Below are 24,871 nucleotides of genomic sequence, written 5' to 3'. Positions count from 1 at the left end.
TGAGCCCCCATTCAGAGCCGAGCGGGAGCGCGCGCCGCGTTATCAGGGATTTCGGCTGATCACTGGGAGTTGACGTCAGAGAGATGACGATACAGACGAACGCGCACGCAGCGCTGTCTCCTGACGTCTTAGGCCTTTTTGTAGACATGCCATCACTAAGATGCCCCATATGTTCATTGTGAGGAGGAAGTGTGTATTAACATATAATATGAAGCAAAAGTCCTGCATTCAAAACTTTACTTTCATATATATATATATATATATATATACATATATATATAGTATCTGGACTGTGGCAGGAAGCAGGAGAATCATGCATACGGGGAGAACATGCAAACTCCACACAGAAGGGCCCAGCTTGAACCCCTCCCCCCCAGCTGAGGCTTGAACCCTCTTGCTGTGAAGCAACGATGCTGACCATCACACCGTGAAGCACACATCAGAAAATGGTTTTCAAAGAGACAGATTAATGTGGGCTTATAAGGTTTGATTCTAAACCTTTTCTTAAAAACTTAAAAAAAAAAACAACAAAAAAACTAAACTAAATAAAAAACAAACAAAAAAAGAGTTGCTTTTGGTCATTTAAGTAAATAACTCACAGAACTGGAAACTCAAGTGTCCAATGAAGGAAGATTTGAGTGTTTAAGACTTAGATTTTATGTACTTTCACTCATAAAAAGCTATTCTAAGCAACATGTCATCAATAAAAACAAAAAGATATATATACACATGTCAGAAGAAGTATGAGGAGCGGAAGTAATGAACACTGTGTGTTTACTGTCAGATTAACCAAGACTTCAAAACATTTGACTGGAGAAGCTGGTAAAACGGCTCTTTTTTCTTTGTATTCGCTTTTATTTTATTTTCTTTTTTCTTTTTTTTACATTGTTCTGCAGAGAAAACCCTCATCCTGGCATTCACACTTTGACACTCCCCACCTACCTAATTATTATTGCATGTTGTTTATACCCATATAACAACATTACTCTCCTACAGTAGCAACAGGACATCAGTGGGCTGTAAAGGTGCTTTATCATTTTTTTGCATTTTATCCTTTTTGTTATAAGTTTTTATTTGCCTCAGTCAACTCCTTGAGGTAACGTAAACCCTTTTAGTAAGTCAGCAATCAACCAACACACAGTCATCTCCAAGGGCTTTGCACTGTAATTTTTTTATTTTATTTTTTGGAGGGCTGCACATACTGTATGTCTGTCACCAGAGTTCACCAGACCAACAGCCCAGATGCATTTCTGGTGGAGTCTGTGGGAAGGTAATGCAAGCCCTGAGATAGGGGTCTTGTGATTTGGTCAGCCTCCTTCCAACGGTCTGATGTACAGCCACATCAGGATCAGCCTAGTAGATTTGGAAGAATGCATAAAAATATCAAACCAAACTCTTTCTGTTGTCAAAGGGACAGACGAGGTCCAGCTAATAGCTTGTGTTGACTGCCCCAGCTTCCCTCTGCTTCTCCCAACTCTAAATAAGTTCATTATTTTTTTACACATCATTCAATAACACTGTATGTCACAGTGCTTTGATTTAAAGTCGCTCAGGCTTTAAACATAGATTGGTGCTTCTGTTCTCCACACAATAAAATAGAGTATATTACTGATATTAATCCCCGTGTGGGGAGAAAATTTATCCAGTCCATTAAAGGCTGAATGAGGAGCTTAACTCCTTATGGTGCATCATATGATTTAACAACTGAATATACCATACATTACTAATAATAATAATAATAATAATAATAAATAATAATTTGTATATATGCTCCAAATTTTCCTTCATTGCCAGTTCAGTGTGTGTGTTAGTTGTCAGACAGTTCATAAGTCATCTCCATAGTCTTCGTTGATCAGTTATTTCAGTCAGTCTTCCAGTTCAGTCGTGACTTTTGTTTCATTAAATCACCGGTGTCCCCGTGAGTCCTGCCTTTGGGTCCAACTTCATTGTTTCTTGATGCCACGATCTATGACACATGTTGTAGAAAAATTAATTATCAAGAGTCTGGATGAGTGAAGTTTAACAAAGCTTACAAAAAAAAATAAAGCTAACAAGGAGAACGTCACTTTCAGACTCATGAAAAGTCTCAGGAGGCTCTGAAGAGCCAAGACAAAGGAAAGCTGTTTTCTACTGAGTTGTCAGGGTGGCCTGAATGACCAGATAAGACAGTCTGCTTCTCTCTCATAACAATCAGTCTCATCCTGCAGATGTCCTGTCTTCATACAACCCAGAGTCTCCTATGAGAACCACACTGTTCCCAGTCCAGAGTCAGAGTCTCTCACTTGTACTCGAAAAATACACAAGTGTATATTCAGCAGAAGATAACGCATAAGGATGGATAAAAATGGTTAAAGATTAGGATTTTAATAGAAAATGTGTAATAAAGATTAATAAAGTATTAATAAAAATGATTATTAATGAATAATAAAGACATTTCTTCCACATACATAAATCCTAAAAAGCAAATATATGTTTGCCAATGAGTTGATGCTCTTTGAGGCACACAGTTTAAACTTCAGTGGCCTATTTGAGATGAATCTATTCATGGTATGCCACAGGGAGGTTTATACTGATGATTTTTTACTATAACAAAGGGGAAGCCCTTGTAGGGGAGGGGAGAACGGCGAGGGGCATGTCATTTCCAGAACAGCTCTTCTGTCATCATTCCTCACCTGGCACACAACTCTCCCTATTTATTTAACCTGAAGAGAGGAACTACTCAGTGCAATACTTTGTGATTGTGCACAGATTGTCTGTTATGCAAGTTATCCAGTTGCATTCCAACTATGCAGCAGGTGGCGATGACCCCTGCAGATTAAAGTCAGGTGCCCTGCGTGGGATCGCTGCTTGTTCTTTTCCTGAACCCAAGGCAACAAAGTGGTCCAGAAAATCCAAAGTAACTGTCCACCAAAAACTGGACCTCAGAGCATCTGGACATCAAAAACCAAATGGCAGACTCATCTCTTAGAAGTTTAATAAACCAAAGACACTACACGACTCAAGACAAGGAAACAGTTTGTTCACATCCACAGTTACGTCAGACAGGTCATTTAACTGGCTACTGTCCTTGTTAGAACTGCACAGTAAGTGGTGATGTGTTAGCTCAATTTTGAGAAATGAAACTTTAATTTCAGTTGGGGTGATGTGCTAACATGTGTTGTTACAGGCTAGTTTTAGTCAGACTTACTCAATGATTAGACTTTTTCCTAACATCATGTAAACAAGCAGGAACCTGCAGCAATTACCCACAATTACTGCACCTAGTGAGACACGGTGAGGTGATAATGGTTTATTAAAGGAAGAAGGAAGCTTATGGATTTTTTCTGGAAGGGAAATACCCAAGCTTTTTTATTTGGTATCAAGACTAACCTGCTAGAAAACATACCAGTGTTCCCAACCTGAATAAACAAAGGCTTCTTCCTCAGCAAGTATGGACACCCCCACAATGAGAGTACCGGTACACCCACATGCACCTGTTGTGTGGGCGTCAACTGTCACTTTTCAGAGGAACTTGACTGAGTCATCAAAATAAATGACAAGCTTGTCATTCTCTGTGAATTTAAAGCAAGGAGAGACCACAGCAGCAGGTAAGGAGTGCCAGGGATGCAGTGAGTAAGCAAGGTCGACGTCAAGTTCAATAAATCTGTCTTCTAAAGAGATTCAGGCAGAGCATCAGGAAATGAGGCCATTTCCTCCTGGGATATACAAGGCAGCAATCCTCAATGGCTTCAAGGCTTTATATCATGTCTGGAGAGGAAGAGGAGATGCTGGATGACTTCCCCAGAGCCCTAACTCATTTTCTCTAGAGGACTGAAAGCATAGTATGGAAACTAAGGCATCCCTTCTCTGTAAGGTCTTCGCTCAACTCATCTGCAGCAGGGTCCTCACTGTTTCTGAGCTGACTGCTCAGATGCAACTACAACAAAGATGCAACTAGCTGGAAAAGGTGCTCATAGACCTAAGAAGAAAAAAACATTTAATATGCCAACAGTACGCCCTTCTGGACATTTCTTAAGCATGTTGGATACCCAGATTAATTAGAAAGTTCATCCTGTACTGTCTGGAATTTTTCCTGTTTTACCTTTCTTGTCTAAGCAGTCACAATCTCTCACAATAAGCTATATTGGATGATGATTTGATGGCCCATGAGGACTCTGACTTGCAGGTGATGGTTGATCCCCTGTTTAAGCCTCCAAAGCTGTTTGAAATTGCAATTTTATCTAGACTAAAGTGCTCTACCAATCTGCAACAAAAAGAGAGGGAAAAAAAGAGTGTAAAGTATTTTACTGATGATAATCCCCATGGTGAATGGAGGGTTTATCCCGTCCATAGAGGGAGAATGAGAAGCTTAGTCCTTTATGGTCCCGCATGTGATTTAACAGCTGACCTTTCTGTACATATAAAGGGAATAAAAAGGTAAGTGAGACAGGTCGAAGAGGCACAAAAATATAACTGAAAAACAAATAACTGAAAAACAATTGTACACATCAAACAAGCACATCCATCCCTTTGTATTAATCACCATTACAACTATTGTTCCTTTGAGCCTCATGGTTTGATATTAATGTTAGCCAACATCATCTCTCCACACCTTTAAAAGGCATCTCAGGAATGAAGCGGTCTTTAAAATTTTACAAAAATCTATCTCTACCTTCAGATGAGTTGCCAATCCCACCCCCTTAACATGATGTTTCCTGGTTTTCAAAAAAGCTCATTTGAACATTTTCTTTACATTGTGTTGTGGGCCAAATGGGAAGAGACCAAATAAAAGTAAGTATTGAATGTTTTTCTTGTTGTTGTTTCTTGCTGTAAACACAGGGACGACTGTCCCCCGGGAGACCAGGAAAAACATCTCCATCTCTGTTCATCTCCAGTACACTCAATTACTGTAATGATCTTAACAGGACTTCCTAAAAAGAGCATTAAACATCTGCAGCTCATCCAGATGCTGCTGCTAGAGTTTTAACCAGGACTAAGAGATCTGAACACATCACACCAGTTTTAAAATCTTTACACTGGTTTCCAGTCAGTCACAGAATAGATTTTAAAACCCTTCTGATTGTTTATAAATCCCAGAATGGTTTAGGCTCAGAATACATCTCTGATGTGTTCAGAGAATATAAACCTAGCAGAGCTCTTAGATCCAAAGACTCGGGTTAGTTAGTCCAGACCAGAGTCCAGACCAGAGTCCAGACTAAACATGGAGAAGCAGCATTTAGCTGTTATGCTGCAAACAGGTTCCACAGAAAATGAAAGAAGGAGCGACGTTGCCTCCCGTGTGTCGAGCCCATTAACTACCATGACAGAGAGGCGTCTTCTCCAACTCCTGAAAACATCCTAGTTTTGGGGTTTTTAAAGAAAGTAGGATGATGCCATCCTACTAGATAGGAAAAGAAAAACATAATTGTGTTCATCATCCCATTGCTCAGGCAGAGGATGATTATCAGTAAACACTAAGAGATTCCGACAAGAAAACAAACCGAGTCCACCAGCCTGGCAGGTGTTGGGTTAACTGGTCCCTCTAAATTCTCCCTAGGAATGAGTGTGAGCATGAATGGTTGTTTGTGTCCCTATGTTGGCCCTGCGATGGACTGGTGACCTATTCCAGGTGTACCCCGCCTCTGGCCTGGTGGGATAGGCTCCGGCTTCCCAGCGACCCTTAATTGGACTAAGCGGTACAGAAAAATTAATGACTGAGTATTTTTTATTATTACTGTAATAACGGAATAAGATCATACTATCTATAATATAATTTATAGCAGTTTTGGAATAGATACGTGCTGTTAACTACTCGATAAATTTCTTCACCGGAAATTAATGCATGACAATGGCAGAGTAACACAAGAGCGGAACGTTAAAAGCAACTCTGTATTTACTCGGATGTTTTAGTCTCAGAACCCGGAAATAGGTGCGTCGCCGTTTATCTTCCCTAGCTTGTAAAGATGAAGGAAGAAAACATGGCTTTCCCTGTGAGTGTGGGGGATCTGCTGCGGGCGGAGCTCCAGGAGGACGCCGCTTACCAGGACGACGGCCTGTGTGTTGTCGGCATTTTCGGTAAAAGCAACATGCAGCCCGGACCCCTGAAGGAGTCTCTCATCGACACGCTGGCAGACAAACACATCTTTTCGCTGTTCGGCGGACCGGAGGACGGCGGCACGGCGGACAGCCTGATCCAGGCTTTCTACAACCAGGAAAACCGGGTTCTGTACCTGCTGCTGTCCTCCGTCTGCGACAGCCGGCAGCTGCTGCGGGCCTGTCATTCTCTAAGCGCCGGTACCAGCCACTCCGACGCACACGAATTCTGGAAAGGCCTGGACCGACAGCACTGCCTCCACCTACTCTACATGTTCTCGGTGTGCCACGTCCTCCTGCTGGTACACCCAAACCAGACTTTCGACGTGACCTACGACCGCCTCTTCAGAGCCTTGGACGCCCAGCGGCAGAAGGTCCTGCCTCTGATTCGGGCTGCTATCAAAGACTGTCCGGTTTCTAAGGAGTGGAAGCTGAACTGCAGGCCCTGTCCTCCACGGCTGCTCTTTGTTTTCCAGATCAATGGCACTCTGAAGGTCTGCATCTGATAAAGTCTTAGACTATTTAAGAGCGGGAAAAATCAACTCTTTTGTAGAGATTATTGCATGAATAAATAAAAGTAAATTACAAACTAAGGGTAAGACCAGTGTTTCTCAATCATGGGCCTCAGGACCCGCTGCCCTGCATGTTTTAGAGGTAGCCCTGCTTCAGGGGTGCCCAAGTCCAGTCCTTGAGATCTACTATATGGCAACTTTTAGATGCACCCCTTCTCCAATTTACCAGAGTCAAATGGCTCAATTCCCTAATCCGCATGTCATTCGGCTCTGCAGAGGTCTGGTATTGAGCCACTCATTTGATGCAGGTGTGTTGGAAAAAGGATGCATCTAAAAGTTGCAGGATAGTAGACTTCGAGGACCGAACTCGGGCACCCCGGCTCTACTTTAATACACCTGAATGAAATGAATGGCTCGTTAACAGGCTTGTAAAGAACTTGATGAGGAAGTTCATTAATCTGAATCAGGTGTGTTGGAGTAGGAACATGTCTAAGGCATGCAGGGCAGTGGTTCCTGAGAACCTGGGTTGAGAAACACTGGTAATACGGTCTAAGTATGAACTACTGATGTGAGTCTATGTCGATGCTGTTCGATTCATCCCAGTTTGCAATGTGATTCATTAATATTTGACAACTATTTGACTTTATACGATGCGATTTGGTTCGATACAATTCAAAACTATTTAACACAGTACAACCCAACATCTGGTTTCCAAACATTTTTGTCCTCTCTGTTGACTGTTGTTGGCTTTGCATTTAAAACTGTAACTCAGAGGTCAATATAAGGTCATCAAGATGGAGTTTATCAAATGCTTAAAATGAAATGCCTCCAGTTGTCTGAAACACAGCAGAAGAGCCAGGACATTACAGCACCAACATAAAAACACTGACCAGAAATTTTAATAAGAGCTAATAAGAAAAGGACAGGATCACATTGATCAAGCAGTTATAAAGTAAATGTGACAATCTCAAAACATGTCAGCTTTGCTTCTGAGACAGCACAACACAGATGTGGTAAACACACGGGCCACAAAAACCACTCCAGCTACTTGCATGGAAAACAACTATTCAGTGTTTTAAACTGTAGTGTGGAGAGTTTTCAGTCCAAATTTTCAAACGGTTGCTGTAATAGCTAGGACATACTTTTGCACATTTGTTCTTCTTATTAGTATTTATCTATGTAAAAAAGTTATAACACAAGTTAAAGTAAAAAAAACAGAAAAAAGGTGCTTCTTTTTGGTTGATAAGTGAACAAACAGAACCTTCAAGGTGCTCTTTGGTACAGGGGTAATAATGTGGCAAAGAAAGAAAAAGGTCACTAAGGCCCTCTTAAAGGTCAAAAATGAAAAAGCCTTTATTAAAAGTGTCTAATAATTGTGGTTATTAGCTACTTTTAATAAAAGCTTTTTCATTTTTGACCTCAAGAGTGCCTTGGTGACCTTTTTCTTTCTTTGCCACATGTTAAAGTACATATGAAGCTGGACATAACACCCCGACAGTCTAGCGATGTTATGAATGGAAATGACCCCTCATGTGTTTGTTATCCACAAGGTTCCTGCTAACGGTTCAGAGTCTGGGGCAAACCCCGACAAGCCCAAAAAGCACTCTCCCAGGAGGCGGCTGCAGCATGCCCTGGAGGACCAGATATATCGGATTTTTCGCAAAAGCAGAGTTCTGACCAACCAAAGCAGCAACTGCTTGTTCACCGTGCCCGCCAACCAGGCCTTTGTGTATGTGATCCCGGCAGCAGAAGAGGACCCGGTGGGCACCTTGCTTGGCCAGCTGCGCTCCAACTGCACCCTGTCTGATCAGGACTCGACCGTGTCGCTGTCAGGACCGAGGCGCTACCAGCAGATGCGGCGTTCTGCTCGGCAGCCCAGCTGCGGAGACTTGAGCGGCTTGTCTATGGTTGGTCAGCTGGTGGACTGCAGCTTGAAAGAGTTCCTCTGGCAACACGTAGAGCTGGTGCTGACCAAGAAAGGTTTTGATGATAGCGTCGGCCGCAATCCGCAGCCTTCACACTTCGAGCTACCAACCTACACCAAATGGGTCCAGGTCGCTTCCAGACTCCACCAAGTCCTGATCAGCAACGCAGATGAAGAAATAGCTGAGCTGGCTGCTAAAGTGCAGAACCAGGTGAAGGTTTTGGAGGGTTTTCTTGATGCAGACACAAAGTTTTCAGAGAACCGGTGCCAGAAAGCGTTGCCACTGGCTCACAGCACCTATCAGTCTAATCTCCCACACAACTACACCACTACAGTACACAAAAACCAGCTGGCACAGGCCCTGCGCGTGTACAGCCAGCACGCTCGCGGCGTTGCTTTCCAGCGCTACGCACTGCAGCTTCATGAGGACTGCTACAAGTTCTGGAGCAATGGCCACCAGCTGTGTGAGGAGCGAAGCCTGACGGATCAACACTGCGTTCACAAGTTCCACCTCCTCCCTCAGCCCGGTGAGCGCCTCAATCCTTCATCCCTCTCTTCAGAAAAAATGTAAGTCTGTTATATACTTTTATAAAAGTGTCTTGTTTTGTCGGATTTCTGCAGGGGAGAAGCCAGACATGGATCACAACCCACCCATTCTGAACCACAACAGCAGGGGGCGCTCCACCAGCTCCTGCAACTGTGGCAGGAAACAGGCTCCTCGTGAGGACCCATTTGACATCCAGGCTGCTAATTATGACTTCTACCAGGTCAGCATTCACACTGACGCTGAGCAGCTCTTCTCCACTGCCTGACAAATATCAGTCATGCAGCTTGAACTTATCAGATGCAGAGTTTTTGCCTCAGCTTCTAGATCTATGCAGCAATATTGGCCACCTGATGGTGACGTGATGCTGCAGCTGCTCAGGCCTTCATTCTTTACACCATCTGTGTGTGTATTACACGTGTTCTGTAACAGTATTTTTCCCGAACAGATGCAGGAAGAGAAATGCTGCGGGAAGTTGGAGAGAATTGAGTTTCCGGTGTTCCAGCCCAGCACTCCTGACCCGGCCCCAGCCTGTAACCAGGCTCAGCGGCTCCCGTGTGAGGGCTCTGGTGAGGCTGAGAGGCTGAAGGAGCCTAGCACTGCCCAGAGCCACACCCCCGGAGACACCAGCCTCAGCCTCGCTCTCAGTCTAGGCCAGTCCACAGACAGCTTGGGGCCCTACGGGGATGGAGACGGATCCGAAACCCAAGTCCAGCAGAAGAGGCCGAGCCTTATCGATCGACAGCCGTCCACTGTGGAGTATCTTCCTGGTATGACGCACTCAGGTTGCCCCAAAGGCCTGCTCCCCAAGTTCTCCAGCTGGTCACTGGTCAAACTGGGCCCTGCTAAGGCGTACAACTGCCACACCGGACTGGAACAGCCGGGCTTCCTCCCCAGCTCCTCCTTTCTTTTACCGTGGGACTTAGTGATTCGGTCTAGATCGGAGGAGGATTCAGGACTGACAGAGACTTTGGACGGAGGCACATCCTCGTGGCCAGCTCCCAACAAGAGCCTGATCGGAAAGCGAGGGAGCACCGGAGGGCTCGGCAGGAGTCGCAGGAGGGATGACATGGCTCGGGTCTTTGTGGGGTTTGAGTATGAAGACAGCCGGGGGAGACGCTTCATTAGCTGTGGGCCTGAAAAAATAGTGAAGGTGCTGGGGCCAGGGGGCGCTAAAGATCCCGCCACCAGGGTTCTAAACACAGACATGCCTCTGTACATCCCGTCTCCATCACAGGGTCGAGGCCTGAAGCCACACTTTGCCCAACTGTCTCGGCTTTTTATTGTTGTGCCTGACGCACCGCTGGAGGTTACTCTGAACCCACAGGTAAACACCTGAGTGCTCCACTTCATCTGTCCGGTTTATAAAAAGCCAAAAGGGACCTTTTCCTGTCAATTTCCATAGGATTTACATAAAAATGCTGCTTTCACACCACAAAAATAATTCAAATACTTAGAAATTGACACATTCTGCTGCCATCTAATTTAATTAAATTCTAACTTTTATACTGCAGAACACACACAGTGTCCCATAGTTCTAGCTCAGGGGTGTCAAACTCATTTTAGTTCAGTTTGCCATGTACAGCACAATTTGATTTTAAGTGGGCCGGACCTGTAAGATAACCTGAAGTTTAAAAAATGTTCCCTTTTGTTAAAGTCCAAAGAAATGTAAGTACATAATCAAGATGTTTGCATCTCATGAACAATTCTTCTAAACAAATTATAAACAAACCGAAATTTCTTGAGGAAATTAAGTTTCAACAATATTTAGCCACAGTTTATCGTCTACATGCAGAATACAACTTACAGTCACAAGGGATGTCACAGTGTGATTCTGAACTTTTCAAGATCTAGAAGTTATTTTAAGTGCACATACATGTACATTTCCATGTGTGTAGTAACCCTGACAACCTGAGCTGACTCTCCTTATAATAAAGTAGGAAAGACAGAACAGGTTATTCCCCTTCCTTGAAAGTGTGTGTTTTTGTTTAAGATTTTGGCCTCCAGTGGATTTTATTCAACAGTAGCTTGACAGGAAGGAGGGTCAGAGAGGGCGAGGACTGACCTGCAGCGAGGGGTTTCAGGCCGGGACTCGAACCTGGACCAGCTCTGTGTGGGGCAGCTGTTCAAGCACTCGAGCTACACACCGCCCCAACCTTGGAAATGTTTTACAATTAAACATTAATAAATTTAATCTTCACATGGAGACATTAAAACACTTTAGTTTTCACATTAACCAGGATCATCCCGCTGGTCAGACTGGACCCTCTGGCGTGCCGGTTTTGGCCCCAGGCCGTATGTTTGACACCCTTGTTCTAGCTGGGCTCCTGCAGAATATTGTCCATCAGGTCGTGTCTGACTGTCTGGCTGCTGGTTGACAGTTAACAACTATAACTGTAGTAAATATCTTGGTGCTATAGAAAGCATCATATCACATTAAGAGAAGAGTGGTTTGCCTGATATTGTCTTTACGTGTTCTTTTCTAACTGGAATAAAAATTCAGCCCTCTTACTAGATTTTGTTCTGAAATGTTTGCAGGTGCAGCCTGGTCCACCTCCCTGTCCGGTTTTCCATCCAGAGCAGACGGAGGTGGTGTTGCCTCCTGACGGCCTCTGGGTGCTGCGGTTCCCTTATTCCTACGCGACAGAGCGCGGCCCCTGTTACCCCCCCAAAGAGAACCAGCCCCTTAACAACTACAAGGTGCTGCGAGGCATCCTGAGGGCCACCACAGCTAACCCCCCACCACAATAAACATCACACTTCACCTTCCTGCAGTCAGTCTGAGGCTTGTTTCTCTGTTCTGATGACTGGAAGGAGAAAGGAGAGCTCCGCTACGGGCGAACTGAGCAGGAAGTAAAGTCTGGACCAGATTTAGAAGTTTTTCACTGAATGTCTTCACAGGAGAAATTCAGCTGTTTGTTCCACTTCAGCTAGTTTATTTCTGATGGTTAGTTTTATTTTTCTGAACATTACATCAGTGAACTGTGAAGATCCTTGTTCTCACTGTGCTGTCAGACCTCTGGGCTGTGGTTTGTCCATGGTCAGGAAGGAGATTCGGTTTTACTCTTCGTGACCCATAAAAAGATCATTTTTATGGTTTAATGATTTGAAACTCCTTCAAGTTCTTTACCTTTTTTTAAAGAAAAAAACTGCTGTAATGAGAGCGTGGAACGGTCCTCAGGAAGCTGACCAAGGATAAATGAGCTTTTACTCTGGACTGTTTTATCCCTCTAAAGTGGCTGCTGCTCAGCTGCTCCTGCAGTGGAAATGTTAAATTGCTTTCTGAAACTGTGTTCAGCAGCTAATATTTGAAGAACTGTGTGTTTACAGGTGATGACTTGTAAAGGAATTTAAGACTGGCACACTTCTGATGCAGCAGCACTTTTTCTTTGGCTCATTTGTGCAAACATGAACACAAATTACACAATGCTGGAAAGGTTTCTGGATGAGGCTCTTTATTCGGTGAGAGGCGTCAGTGTGTTGACTTCAGTCATGTGTTTGAACATATCTTTATTTGCTTCGTGTACATTTTATAACAAAGATCTGACTGTAGCTCAACATTGAGTCCTGAAATGCACGATGTTTTTCTGTAAATAAAAAAAAAACTTCATTGTTGTCACAATTTTTTTGTTTTCTTACTAAAATGAACAAAGTTGGAATAAAAAAAAATACAGGAGTTCCATTTACATGTATCTAGAAGCATCATCACTGAGACTAACAGCAGTGTAGTAGAAGTGGAAGTAGAAGTGCAGGATCCATTTTTCAGGTGGGTGTAAACGTATGTGCTTTACAACCACCAGGGGGAGCTAGTTCTCTGATCTCTGCATAGTTACTGTCTGTGGTCTTTTTTCCCTCCAGAGCAAACAGTCATTTTCAGGCTGTGTAGTTGGTTAAGAGTATAAGAATTTAAGCTTAACTGAAGACTAATTCTGTCATTTTTCAGATGGTTTTTAGTTTTTAGCTGCCTTTTTTCCCTCTCAGTATTTTGCATGTTTTGTCAGTTTGAAGGCAAGTGAGATCAAATAATAAACATTTTACAAAAAAAAAGGTTTTCTTTTATCTCTATTAATCAGCTCGAGGCCCATCACATCAGCCTGTCAGGGATCACCATCTCCGGTCCTTGAAGGGCTGTGTCCTGCAGGTATTGGATGTTTCCCTACTGCAACACACCTGATCAAAATGGATTTTCTACAGCTTGCTGTCAAGCTCTGCACAAGTCTGATAATGACGTGTTCATTTGAAACAGGTGTGTTACTGCAGGGAAACATTCAATACCTGCAGGACACCAGCCCTTCCAGGGCCAGAGTCTGGTCTGTGACTAGACTACCTCACTGTATGTAAACTCACTGGCCACTTTAAGTCCACCTTGCTGGTACTGGGTAGGACCGCTTTCCCCTTCAGAACTGCCCTAATTCTTGGCATCATAGACTCAACAAAGTGTTGGAGACATTTTGCTCCATATCAACATGATGGCATCAAACTGTTGCTGCAAATCCATGATGAGAATCTCCTGTTCCACTAAATCCCAAAGAGATCTGACTGTAGAGGCCATATAATGGATAACCCTGGGGATCCAGAAATTCAGCACACACACACACCCACACACAGGTTAATAAGAGGATGGTGGTTTGTTAAATAATGCTGGGAAGGCAGTCAGGTCATGTGGGGCAGAAGCATACTCACGGCTTGGCTTTGGGGTCTGAAAATGCTTCAATAGTCAAAGCAAAAGCCAATATCTAGATGAGGGTCCAAGAGAACAGGCAATCATCATGCACGGTGAGAAAGAAGTCACGATTCTTATCCAAGAAGGTAGGCATGAATCAGTGGTCATAGATCAGAGCAGGGGTCAGTGTCAAGATAATCACAAGGTGAGGAAGATCTGTCATAGGCAAGGTAAGGTAAGGTAAGGTAAGGTAAGGCAAGGTAAGGTAAGGTAAGGTAAGGTAATGTACGGTAAGGCAAGGTAAGGCAAGGTAAGGTAAGGTAAGGTAAGGTAATGTACGGTAAGGCAAGGTAAGGCAAGGTAAGGTAAGGTAAGGTAAGGTAAGGTAATGTACGGCAAGGCAAGGTAAGGTAAGGTACGGTAAGGCAAGGCAAGGCAAGGTAAGGTAAGGTAAGGTAAGGTACGGTAAGGCAAGGCAAGGCAAGGTAAGGTAAGGTAAGGTAATGTACGGTAAGGCAAGGTAAGGTAAGGTAAGGTAATGTACGGTAAGGCAAGGTAAGGTAAGGTAAGGTAAGGTACGGTAAGGCAAGTTTAGGTAAGGTAAGGTAAGGTGAGGTAAGTTAAGTTAAGGTAAGGTGAGGTAAGGTGAGGTGAGGTAAGTTTAGGTAAGGTAAGGTAAGGTGAGGTAAGGTGAGGTAAGGGTAATCCTGAGACGGGGCGAGGATAGGGTGGAAGGAATGATCCTGACTGAGGAAGCAATCATTAGAGGCCTGGCAGAACATGAACCATGACAGCCCACTGGAGCTCAATCAGCTCAGTGTCATGTTCAAGAAACCACCTGCAGATGATTTTAGCTGGTCCTAACCAGGCCACATTGGTACTGAGGGGCCAAAATTGGTCAAGAAAATATCCCCCACACCATTACACCACCAGTAGCCTGAAGTGTTGGTAAGATGACCCAACACGTGGCAGCTGGAAAGAAGAATCAGCAGACAACATGTTCAGGCAACATTTTTCCAGTCTTGTATAGTCAGGTTTTGGTGAGTGTGTGTGAATTGTAGCTTCAGTTTCCTGTTCTTAGCTGACAGGAGGAACCCGGTGTGTCTTCTGCTGCTGTAGCCCATCTGCTTCCAGGCTGGATGTGTTGTGTGTTCAGAGAGGCTGTTTTGCAGACCTTGGTAGGAACCAGAGTTCTGTTGCTTTCTATCATCTCCAACCAGTCTGCCCATTCTCCTCTCACCTCTGACATCAAGGTATTTTAGTCCAGACAGCTGCTGCTCACTGGATATTTTCTCTTCTTCATCTCTGTAAACCATCTCTGTAAACCCTAGAGATGGTTTCTGAAATACTCAGACCAACAACCATGACACGTTCCAAGTCACTTAAACCCTCTTTCTTCCTCATTCTGAAGCTCAGTTTGAACTTTAGAAAGTCGTCTTCACCACGTCTTCATGACTAAAAGCGTTGAGTTGCTGCCATGTGATTAGCTGGTTAGATATTTATGTTAACAAGATATTGAACAGGTGGAACTAATAAAGTGATGATGAGTGTATATTATACTGTATAGAAATGTTGATAGCTCAATAATAGATCACATTGGACTTTATATATGTTTTTGAGGATTCTTTCATGGTTTCTCTTTATAGAAAAACATCAAGGGGCTGTGGAGCCTCATCTCATTCCCTTGTAGCTTCTACAGCTCTTTTCACTTCTAATCCACATATGACAAGTTTAAGCACTATCACAAAAAAAAGTGTGAAAAGGTTTATAGGTGTAGATTTCTTTTTACATCTACGACCTTCATCTGTGTTACCTACCGAGCGCAGCGTGCTTCTGTGAATTTTGCTAAGACACTTGGCCTTCAGGAATGTGCATAATAAGAATGAAGTTAATAACAAAACTCAGGAGATTCAAGGTCAATAAGTTCCTGAAGGAGGTTTAAACATGTGATGCCATACTTAAATCTCATGTTTACAGAATGTACTTAAACTGATTCTTGCATGATGCTTCCACAGCTTCAGCTGATATCATGTTTATTTTGTTTGCATGTGACCACATCTTAAAGACTTGTTCAATATTCATATTTGAGTTGATGCTTCAGTCAGTTTTACAACATATTAAACTTTACTGACACTAACCCCTCTAGGACTTCACATCAGCTGAGTTTAATCTGGCCCTTTTTTTTTTTTACCAAACACTTCAAGTCCCTCCAGTGTGTGATCGTTGACTGACTCCCCATATGCACCACTTTCATGCCATCTGCATGCCAGGCTTTGTTTAGACTATTGATGCATCAGGACAACTGTAAACTCACTGCCTTTTTTGGTAATAAAGATCTTGAATCTTGAGCTGAATATTTTGACAGGAAGGCTGAGTGACAGCCATTCTGGTTGCCATTTCTGAAAAATGAAAAGCTTTTTACCTTGTGGCCACGAAATGAGCAATTTTCATTCATTTCTGAGTTCATTACCACGTTAGCCTTAATAATAACAATGAATTAGATTTACTCTTCCATCCTGTCCAGGCACTCAAAGCGCTTACACTGAATCCATTATTCATTCACCCTACAGTCACACTCTGGTGGTGGTAAACTGCATGTTTAATGACGGAAATGCTGTTTAAAATTAATGGATAACCTGCTCTTCCACCTGAGCTGCTGCAAATTGATTCAACCCTGGTTCAGGCTGACATTAGATTAAAGAAGCAACCCTTTAATGAAATGACATAAACTGAGGTCCAAAAGCAGAATACTGCAGTAGAAACATGTAAGACTGCCCTGCAAAAGGTTGAACCAGTCCCGACACCTGCAGGGCGTCAGGTCAGCATAGCAGAGAAGTAACTATGGGATACAACTGTGCCCTGAATGCGTTTTATTATTATTATTATTTAACTTCCAAATGCTGAGACAAACATCAAAAACGTATGGTGCAATAAGCTAACAAGGATTATTTAGACTGTTTTCAGTCTTACATTACACATACGGGTAAGTTTTTTAGTGTCATGAAAATGTTTTAGCTAGTTTGACATGACAACTCCTAACAGTGCCACTGTCTGAGCTCCTTAACTTCTGTGTAACATGTCTGCTGCCATCTCAACTTCTCTCGTCAATTTTTCTCCTTTTATTCATGATTTTTTTACCATATATTTATGCTGAACTCAACAGGCAACTGCAACACAAGTTCTCTGGAGGGATTATTTCCAGGTGCTTGAGAATTTCTGAGTTTTTCATAAATCTCTGACATTTTATTGTATTAGCTGATGCTTTATATCCAAAGCAACTTAGAAGTGAGGAAGAAACCAGGGGGCAACGTTGGGGTTCAATGTCTTGCTTGATGATACTTCAAGTTCTGAACTGGGAATTTTGGGATTGAATTCTCTGTTTGTGTGACAAGCAGTCTACCTACTGAACCCATTAACACAGCATCATGTTAATGGAAAAAACTTAAAGGTTATGTCACATGGACTAACATTCATGTTCATGAAACCAGTTCATGACTAATTATAATTCAATGCAATTTACTTCCAATTATAATCTAATCATTTGAATATATAATCTACTTTTATAATAATTGTGTCCATTAAAACTATCATTTCCTAGCTAGTGTAGTAGTACCAGCTTGTCAGGTTGGCCTCTTGGGCCTGCCTGGCACTTATAACTGAATGACTGTCCTCACCTGGTAGTCTGGTATAAATAAGAAGGTTAGGGCCATAACCGGAGACGACCAAGCCCTCAGCACATACTGGCTGACTCGTCTCCATCGAGCAGATTTCCTGGAAAGGTGATTAGGAGAGGGCTGGAACTGGTCTTCCTGATATATATTTTTAAAATGAGTTTTGGCTTTCCCTTTCTGAGGTACTACCTCTAGTGAACTGTTAATTAATAGTTTTGATAACCTGTGGGCCATTGCTGGGGATCTGGCCCTCCATTTATTTGTTTTCACTTTTTTTTCATTACTTTGGGGTTTGTCTCTGTGTGGCGGGCATGTGGTGCTTTTCTGTTGGTTTTTAGTTACAACAGGGCTGGCTCCCCACCAGTAGGCCTGGTTTTGCTATCTTTTTAACCTTTTTGTTCCTTTCTTTCAGAGAGATGGCACCTGGTTTAGTGCACTTTAAGGATTTTAACTTGTTTTACAAAAGGAAGAAAGTAATTTCTGTCCAAATAAAAATAGTTTAATTGCATGCTACACCTCTGCTCGTATTTAAACATTTACTTGTTGAACTACCTCGTGTTGCACTAAGGAAATCAATGGATTGGGTTGAATCTTTTTAATTTAACCATCCTAAGCAGGGATGGTGCTGTGGGTGACAGTGGAGAGGAAAAACTTCCTTTTACCAGGAAGGCAAACCTCCCAGCAGACTCAGACTTGGAAAGGATGGCCATCGACCTCGACGGGTTGGAGGTGGAGAAGACAGGAAAGGGGGGTCAGCAAACACCATACGCCAAGGATACCTGCTGAGAAAGGAAAAAAACAAATGAGTGATGCCAGTAATGTTGTATATTTATGTATGGAGATTAAGAGAGCAGACAGGAAGCTTTAACTATAAACTCTAGCTTTATACATAATCTTAAAGATGGATAAGGTGTCTGCTTCCTGAAGCCAAACTGGGAGCTGGTTCCCCAGAAGGGTCTAATAACTGAAAGTTCTGTATCTTATTTCTACTTTTAGAAACCCTTACAGCCTCTTACAACGCTCTGTTGGGGAAATACGAGATCTGTAAGATACATGCTGTCATGCAGCAACTTTAATGTTTAGTTCCTCACAAAGCTGTTTGACCAGAAACTGAAAGGCTCACATACAGTACTTTTACCATTTGAAGATGAATTGAAGTTGAACATTTCCCTCAAACTCAGACTCATGGATCATATTATTCTCTTATCTGTCCATGATTTGTATGCTGCTTTAGGTTCCATAATTACAGAATGACAACAAAACTTTGAAAGGGTTCACAAACTTTCCAGCACAACTTCATACAGTTTGTAAGTTCCTTTAAGTCTGACCTTTATTTAGACAACATTTTTATTTGCAGTGACACCAGGAGTGCCCCAAGGGAGTCCACAATGTCCTTCAAGCACTGACAACAGTAAATCCGGGTGTGTGTCTAAAGCAACAACAACCAGCAAAAGGAGCTAAACAAAGCTGAAGTATTCATGGGTGTTGCTCCCACCTGTGAACAGGTGGAGGAGGGGGAGGAATAAAAAACCTACCCACATGCATATCAGAGTTTACAGCTCAGCTTTGTCTCATCTTTGTTGTGCCTGGAACGCCACGGTGGCCAAAGTTCAGAGCTCAGAACAAAAGCAGAAAGAAGACACGGAGCTGGCTGTTCTCAGGCAGCTTCATTTACAGGCTGTTTGTGATGCTGGAATAAGTGAAGACAAACATCTAAGACTGTTCAACACTAAACTACAGCTGGATGTGAGTATAATTTACATTTCAAAGGAAATCAATGACTATAAAAAATCATGACAAACGTTCACAAGCGCCTGCAGTTGAACTCTGTCAAACAGTGAAGTATGGTATTATTTACACTTCAGTTCAGGGATGTTTGAAATTCAGGTTTTTCTTTATTCTCTTTCTTTTTTTAGTGTCTGTGTAAACTAGAAAGGCTACATTTACTCACACTTGTATTTATTTGATACTCTTCCACTATGTTTAAATTTTGTGAGGATGTGAATGTAATCCACCACTAGTACTTGTCAATGTGAAAATGTTGGTGCAACATTTGGAAAACGGGTTGATGTAACCTCATTAATATGACAAAGTCCCTTTGCATCATAAAGTCATTGAACAGCTTTTAAGACTTGTGTTTTTTGACAGAGTCCAGCCTTCTATTCATATTTAGCTGTTTTTAAACACACACTGAAGGTTTCCTTCATTGTGAAATTGTGTGATTTATGACTTGGATATTTCCTCCACCATTGAGTTTTCCTATGTTCCAGTTACCCAGGCTTTCTGTTTCTTCCTTGTAACGAAAAAGGTCTTGTTGAGGTTTAGAATATGGATCCTATCTGTCTCCATAAACATTATATGCCAATTATTTGCTAAATCTTAATGCATCTGTTCCCTGTTTTTATGTATTTTCTTCTTCTTCTTCTTCTTATTTCTGTAGTTCCTGTTACCACTGTGTGTAGATTTATAAATCAGAATATTTATGTCTGCATGTCCTAATGAGCTATATCTAAGAGGAAATTTAAAAATATTCAAATTTGTGAAAGAAAGAAAGAAAGAAAGAAAGAAAGAAAGAAAGAAAGAAAGAAAGAAAGAAAGAAAGAAAGAAAGAAAGAAAGAGAAAGAAAGAAAGAAAGAAAGAAAGAAAGAAAGAAAGAAAGAGAAAGAAAGAAAAAAGAAAGAAAGAAAGAAAGAAAGAAAGAGAAAGAAAGAAAGAAAGAAAGAAAGAGAAAGAAAGAAAGAAAGAAAGAGAAAGAAAGAGAAAGAAAGAAAGAAAGAAAGAGAAAGAAAGAAAGAGAAAGAAAGAAAGAAAGAAAGAGAAAGAAAGAAAGAGAAAGAAAGAAAGGATAAAAGTGCTCAGGTTTTTGGAGAAGAGAAGAAATAAAGTGAGATGGGGAAGCTGTACCTTAAGGGTTAGCGTAAAAATTAGTAAATGAATTTGCTTTAGCACATTAACAAGCTGGCACTATGTCAAAATCTGATCCCTTGCTAAATCAATCCACTGTTTTTAGACAAATCTATTTAAATAAACGAATTATAACACTTTTTTTTAGATTAAGTGGTGCATTTACTTCATGGAGTCCTGTGAAGTGGATTTTTTTAGTCACTATATTGATAATAATGATGTGTTTAACTTATTAGAATTGTGTTTGTATCATGACAGATATGTTTAACATTTTGTTGTGAGAATTAAAAATAATTTGAGAATTTCAGAAGCTGGGGAACCATGATTCAGGGCCAGTGCACACAAAGACAGTCTTGGAGCAAACAAGGACACATATGACATTTAAATGAAATTATGTGTGATGTCAAATTTATTATGCTAGAAACTATCAGGTATTTAATATTACCAAAAATTAGAAAAGTTTTTCTTTCAGGAAAAATGAAATTATTGTAAAATATTGATCCCTTGAATATATAATTCATCAGCCAGCATCTGTTGGTTAAAAGAGAGGCTAGTTTAACTGAGCGTAGACACAAAGAGGGTTTGTCTAGTGGCAAAAAACACGTGTGTATTAAAGTACATCTAATATCATTCACACAAATTCCACCACCTCCAATTTACCCCGAACAGCTAATGTAGCACCAGTGTTTTAGCTGGTAAACAAGCACAGAGCTGAAAACAGTTTTAAAGGCTTTGTTCAGACTCACAAAGCAGACAAATCTTCTGTTAATGTCACTGGTGTGTTCACGTATGAACAGCTATACATTTGAGAAGTACTGACAACATCATCAGCTAGCATCTGTTGGTGGTGGCGTGGCTCAGCAAGGCAGAGCGGTCGTCTCATGACCCCTACGGTTGCCGGTTCGATCCCAGGCCAAGTCCAGTTCATGTCGAGGTGTCGTTGGGCAGGACACCGAACCCCTAATTACTCCTGATGGGTCGTGGTTGAGCGCCTTGCATGGCAGCTTCTGCCATAAGTGTGTGAATGTGATGTATGATGTAAAGCGCTTTGGGTATCGTTCCAGGTACAGTAAAGCTCCGTATAAATACGGACCATTTACCATATAAATCATTTTCATGATATGCTCACTGACTTGATAAAAAGTTGTGAGAATGACCACAACAAAAAAAGAAAAGTTGATTAAAACATTTAGGAAAGAAGCTCAAAATTAAATACTAAGCGAAGTCAAAATAACTATTTAGTTTTTACATCTCAGCCTTTATTTATTGATTTATTGTTGAATGGTTGTAACTAACCTTTGTTTTTGGAACCATTACAGGCTACAATCATAATGTAGATTCAGTAAAGACTTCAGATCAGTTGCAGTTTATCTTTGAATCCATACTGTTCTCCAGTAGCAGATGATACCGCAACAAAAATGCTTACAAGAGCAGAAGGGAAATAGTTGATCCACAATCAGTCTTTTATCCAAAATAAAAAGTTTTAGGTGAAAACTGAAGGATTTTAAGGGGTTAAAGGTATTTGTAGGTTCACACTGCAGTCAGACCAGACTTTTTTCCTCTTTGTGTGGCCCATCTGATTCTTTGTGGTATAAATCAGATTATCTTAAAAATCCAACTAAAGCCATTTTCATTTATGGTAATAAATCTGATGATGATCAAAGTAACCGTAGTCTGAACACTCCTACACAACAGCCACTTTTCATCCACCCTTCACAGTGTTGAAGTGAGACAGATATCAGAAATCCTAGCTGGAGGAGGGATGTGGAAATCAAATTTCTTAAACAGATTCAGATTTTCAGGTGAATCATACAAAAAAAAAATCAGATCTCAGCAAAACGGAGACTTGAACTCCAAACCTGCAGAGTGAACAAGAGGTAGATCGCCCCAAACCCATTTCATCTGAGTTTATTTAAGCTTCAATGTGGAGGTGTGTTTTTACTCATGGTCCTGCTAAATAACCAAATATCTTCATTAAGCTCAAACCAGACAGTTCTTTGTGGACCAAGCAGCTTTCTTCTTATTCTAGTATTCTCCAGTTCATTCAGATGTTTCTGCTGGTGTGGCCTCTGTGCTACATCAGCGTGTTGCTATGCTGTTAACTGATGACTTTGGAGGCAGCAATTAACTTCTATTCAGCAGAAGGAACGCATGGTCCTCATGAAAGCCATTTCCATCACACCACAAATGAGCTCAAACCACAACAGCTCGACTATAATTACCTTCCATGGTTAAACTGTAATGGCTGAATAGGACTATTTACCGGATGCCAAAACATCAGCACATCACGGCTAATAGTCTAATGCAATTCTAACAGTTAATTTTTAACAAGGTGAAGCTGTTAATTGAAAACTTTTACAGGTTACGACCTCATGAGAGTCAGCTGGTTAACATATTGACAAAGGAGTGCAAAGCAGCTGTCAAAGCAAACAATGACAACTTCTAAAGTACTTTTTTCTTGTTCAACCATTTAAATATCTACAATATTATTATAAACTTATAGTAGCAAAAATCAGTTGTACAAACATCTGATGTTGGATCCAGTTGAGATATTAACCATATAGTTTTTTTTTTGTCTTTTTCAGACCTTCCTCCTCCAATGCCAAACTAAAACCTCAGAGGTCGTTATTAGTTTTCACTCAACCAGAGCAACATGACCAACAGGAAGTCAGAAGTCCTACGAAGGATTGTGTCAAAGGACGGTCATAACAATGTGCGGATTGACAATGTGGAGGGCATGGTCAAACTCTACCTGCATGATATCTGGACCACAGTGGTGGACATAAAGTGGCGTTACAAACTCACTCTGTTTGCCTCCACTTTTGTCATGACCTGGTTGATCTTTGGGGTCTTCTATTACGTCATCAGCATGGGGAACGGAGACTTTGAAGCTGGGCATAATTCTAACCACACACCCTGCGTGGTTAATGTGGACTCCTTCACCGGAGCCTTCCTGTTCTCTTTGGAGTCTCAGACTACCATTGGCTATGGCTTTCGTTTCATATCTGAAGAATGTCCTCTGGCCATCTTCACTTTGGTGGTTCAGCTCGTCATCACCGGGCTGGCTGAGATCTTCGTCACTGGGGCCTTCCTGGCCAAACTAGCTCGACCCAAGAAGCGAGCAGAAACCATCAAGTTCAGCCAGGTGGCGGTAATCTGCTGGCACCAAGGAAAGCTGTGTCTGATGGTCAGGGTGGCAAACATGAGGAAAAGCCTCCTGATCCAGTGCCAACTGACAGGAAAGCTCTTTCAATCCAACATGACAGAGGAAGGCGAAAAGACACAAATACACCAGAGCTCTGTAGATTTCTGTATGGACTCCAGCGGAGAATGCCCCTTCCTCATCCTCCCCCTCACCTTCTACCACGTTCTGGATGAGCAAAGCCCGCTGGCAGGACTGACGGCAGAAAACCTGCACACACGAAACTTTGAGCTGCTCATAACCCTCAACGCCACCATGGAGTCCACGGCAGCCACGTGCCAGAGCCGCACCTCCTACGTACCACAGGAAATTCTGTGGGGTCACGAGTTCAAGCCGGTGCTGTTCCGCACCAGCAGTGGTCGCTATGTGGCAGATTTCAACTTTTTGGATAAAGTACAAGAGAGCAGTGATACAGCTCTCCATGGCAACAACATGGAAAAGCTGAAAATGGAGATGGATTATAAGAAGGATTAGTGGAGGCAACCACTAATTATATGTCATTTCTATAACATCAAGTACAATGAGTCATCAGCATGTTTTTACAGTGCGTTCAAATTGTCTTCCAACATCATTTTCCAGGGGAAATTTTTGCATTTTAACAAAGTGAGCTTGATTTTCCGAACGCAGAACTGGTAGCAGATAACCATGAGATTACAAGTTTCTATGGCTGCGCCCTGTACCACCAGTAGTCCACTGTAGTCTTTATATAATTTAAATAAATACTTAGATGCATTGTTTTAATAAGGATTTATAGTTTTTAGTCTTAAGGTAACTTTACCAGAATGGTTTTCCGTGGAGGGCTGGTAACCCTCTCATAGTTTATTGTCTCTTTTGGGGTTTCCTAATTGTTTAAATGCTGTTAAAGGCCTAGTTCAGATTTTTGTTATTTTCTCCCACTAAATAAATGTTGAGACACTTCTCTGACTAAGATACAAAAAATGATCAGAACGTAAAACACATTTTTGGTTGTTCCAAAACAAATTGCAGGGTGTGAGCTGTAGTGCTGCATCACGGCTGGACGAAGAGGATCTCAATATTTCTGGTGGAGATATATGAATCTGTACTGAGTACACTGTATATTCATACAATTATACATCTAAAGGTGCTGGTGCTTTATACATTTACATGGCTATTCTACTTTTTTTTATGATAAATTACTTTTTTATTTTACATGATGAATTACATTAAAACTAGAAAGTGGAGGATGTTAGAAATTTAACAAATAATCTGTTTTAATAATGTTTTGATTTATTTTAGCTGAGATCAAATCATAATATCGTCATGTGTGTATTATGTTACAATATTAATATGAACTTTTTTAATCTCACTAATATTTTCACTGGTCTATAACAACACCACCAATAGACATGTAGATTAT

The 24,871-nt window shown here is 41.7% G+C and overlaps 2 protein-coding genes across 2 annotated transcripts; both read left to right on the top strand.

Moving 5' to 3' along the window:
- The first annotated feature begins 5,888 nt into the window (after nt 1-5,888).
- On the top strand, nt 5,889-12,704 carry smg8 (SMG8 nonsense mediated mRNA decay factor). The gene is made up of 5 exons (XM_042008960.1): nt 5,889-6,566; nt 8,135-9,035; nt 9,130-9,275; nt 9,501-10,379; nt 11,591-12,704. The coding sequence occupies exons 1-5, from the start codon at nt 5,943-5,945 to the stop codon at nt 11,801-11,803; spliced, it is 2,763 nt and encodes a 920-aa protein (XP_041864894.1). The 5' UTR covers nt 5,889-5,942; the 3' UTR covers nt 11,804-12,704.
- A 6,247-nt stretch (nt 12,705-18,951) lies between these two features.
- Nucleotides 18,952-24,443, top strand: kcnj15 (potassium inwardly rectifying channel subfamily J member 15). The gene is made up of 2 exons (XM_042007865.1): nt 18,952-19,132; nt 22,877-24,443. The coding sequence occupies exon 2, from the start codon at nt 22,945-22,947 to the stop codon at nt 23,965-23,967; it is 1,023 nt and encodes a 340-aa protein (XP_041863799.1). The 5' UTR covers nt 18,952-19,132; nt 22,877-22,944; the 3' UTR covers nt 23,968-24,443.
- The last annotated feature ends 428 nt before the right edge of the window (nt 24,444-24,871 follow it).

This window comes from Melanotaenia boesemani, chromosome 15 (genome assembly GCF_017639745.1).
Source record: "Melanotaenia boesemani isolate fMelBoe1 chromosome 15, fMelBoe1.pri, whole genome shotgun sequence".
NCBI lineage: Eukaryota > Metazoa > Chordata > Actinopteri > Atheriniformes > Melanotaeniidae > Melanotaenia > Melanotaenia boesemani.
This window is presented reverse-complemented; position numbering and strand designations above follow the sequence as displayed.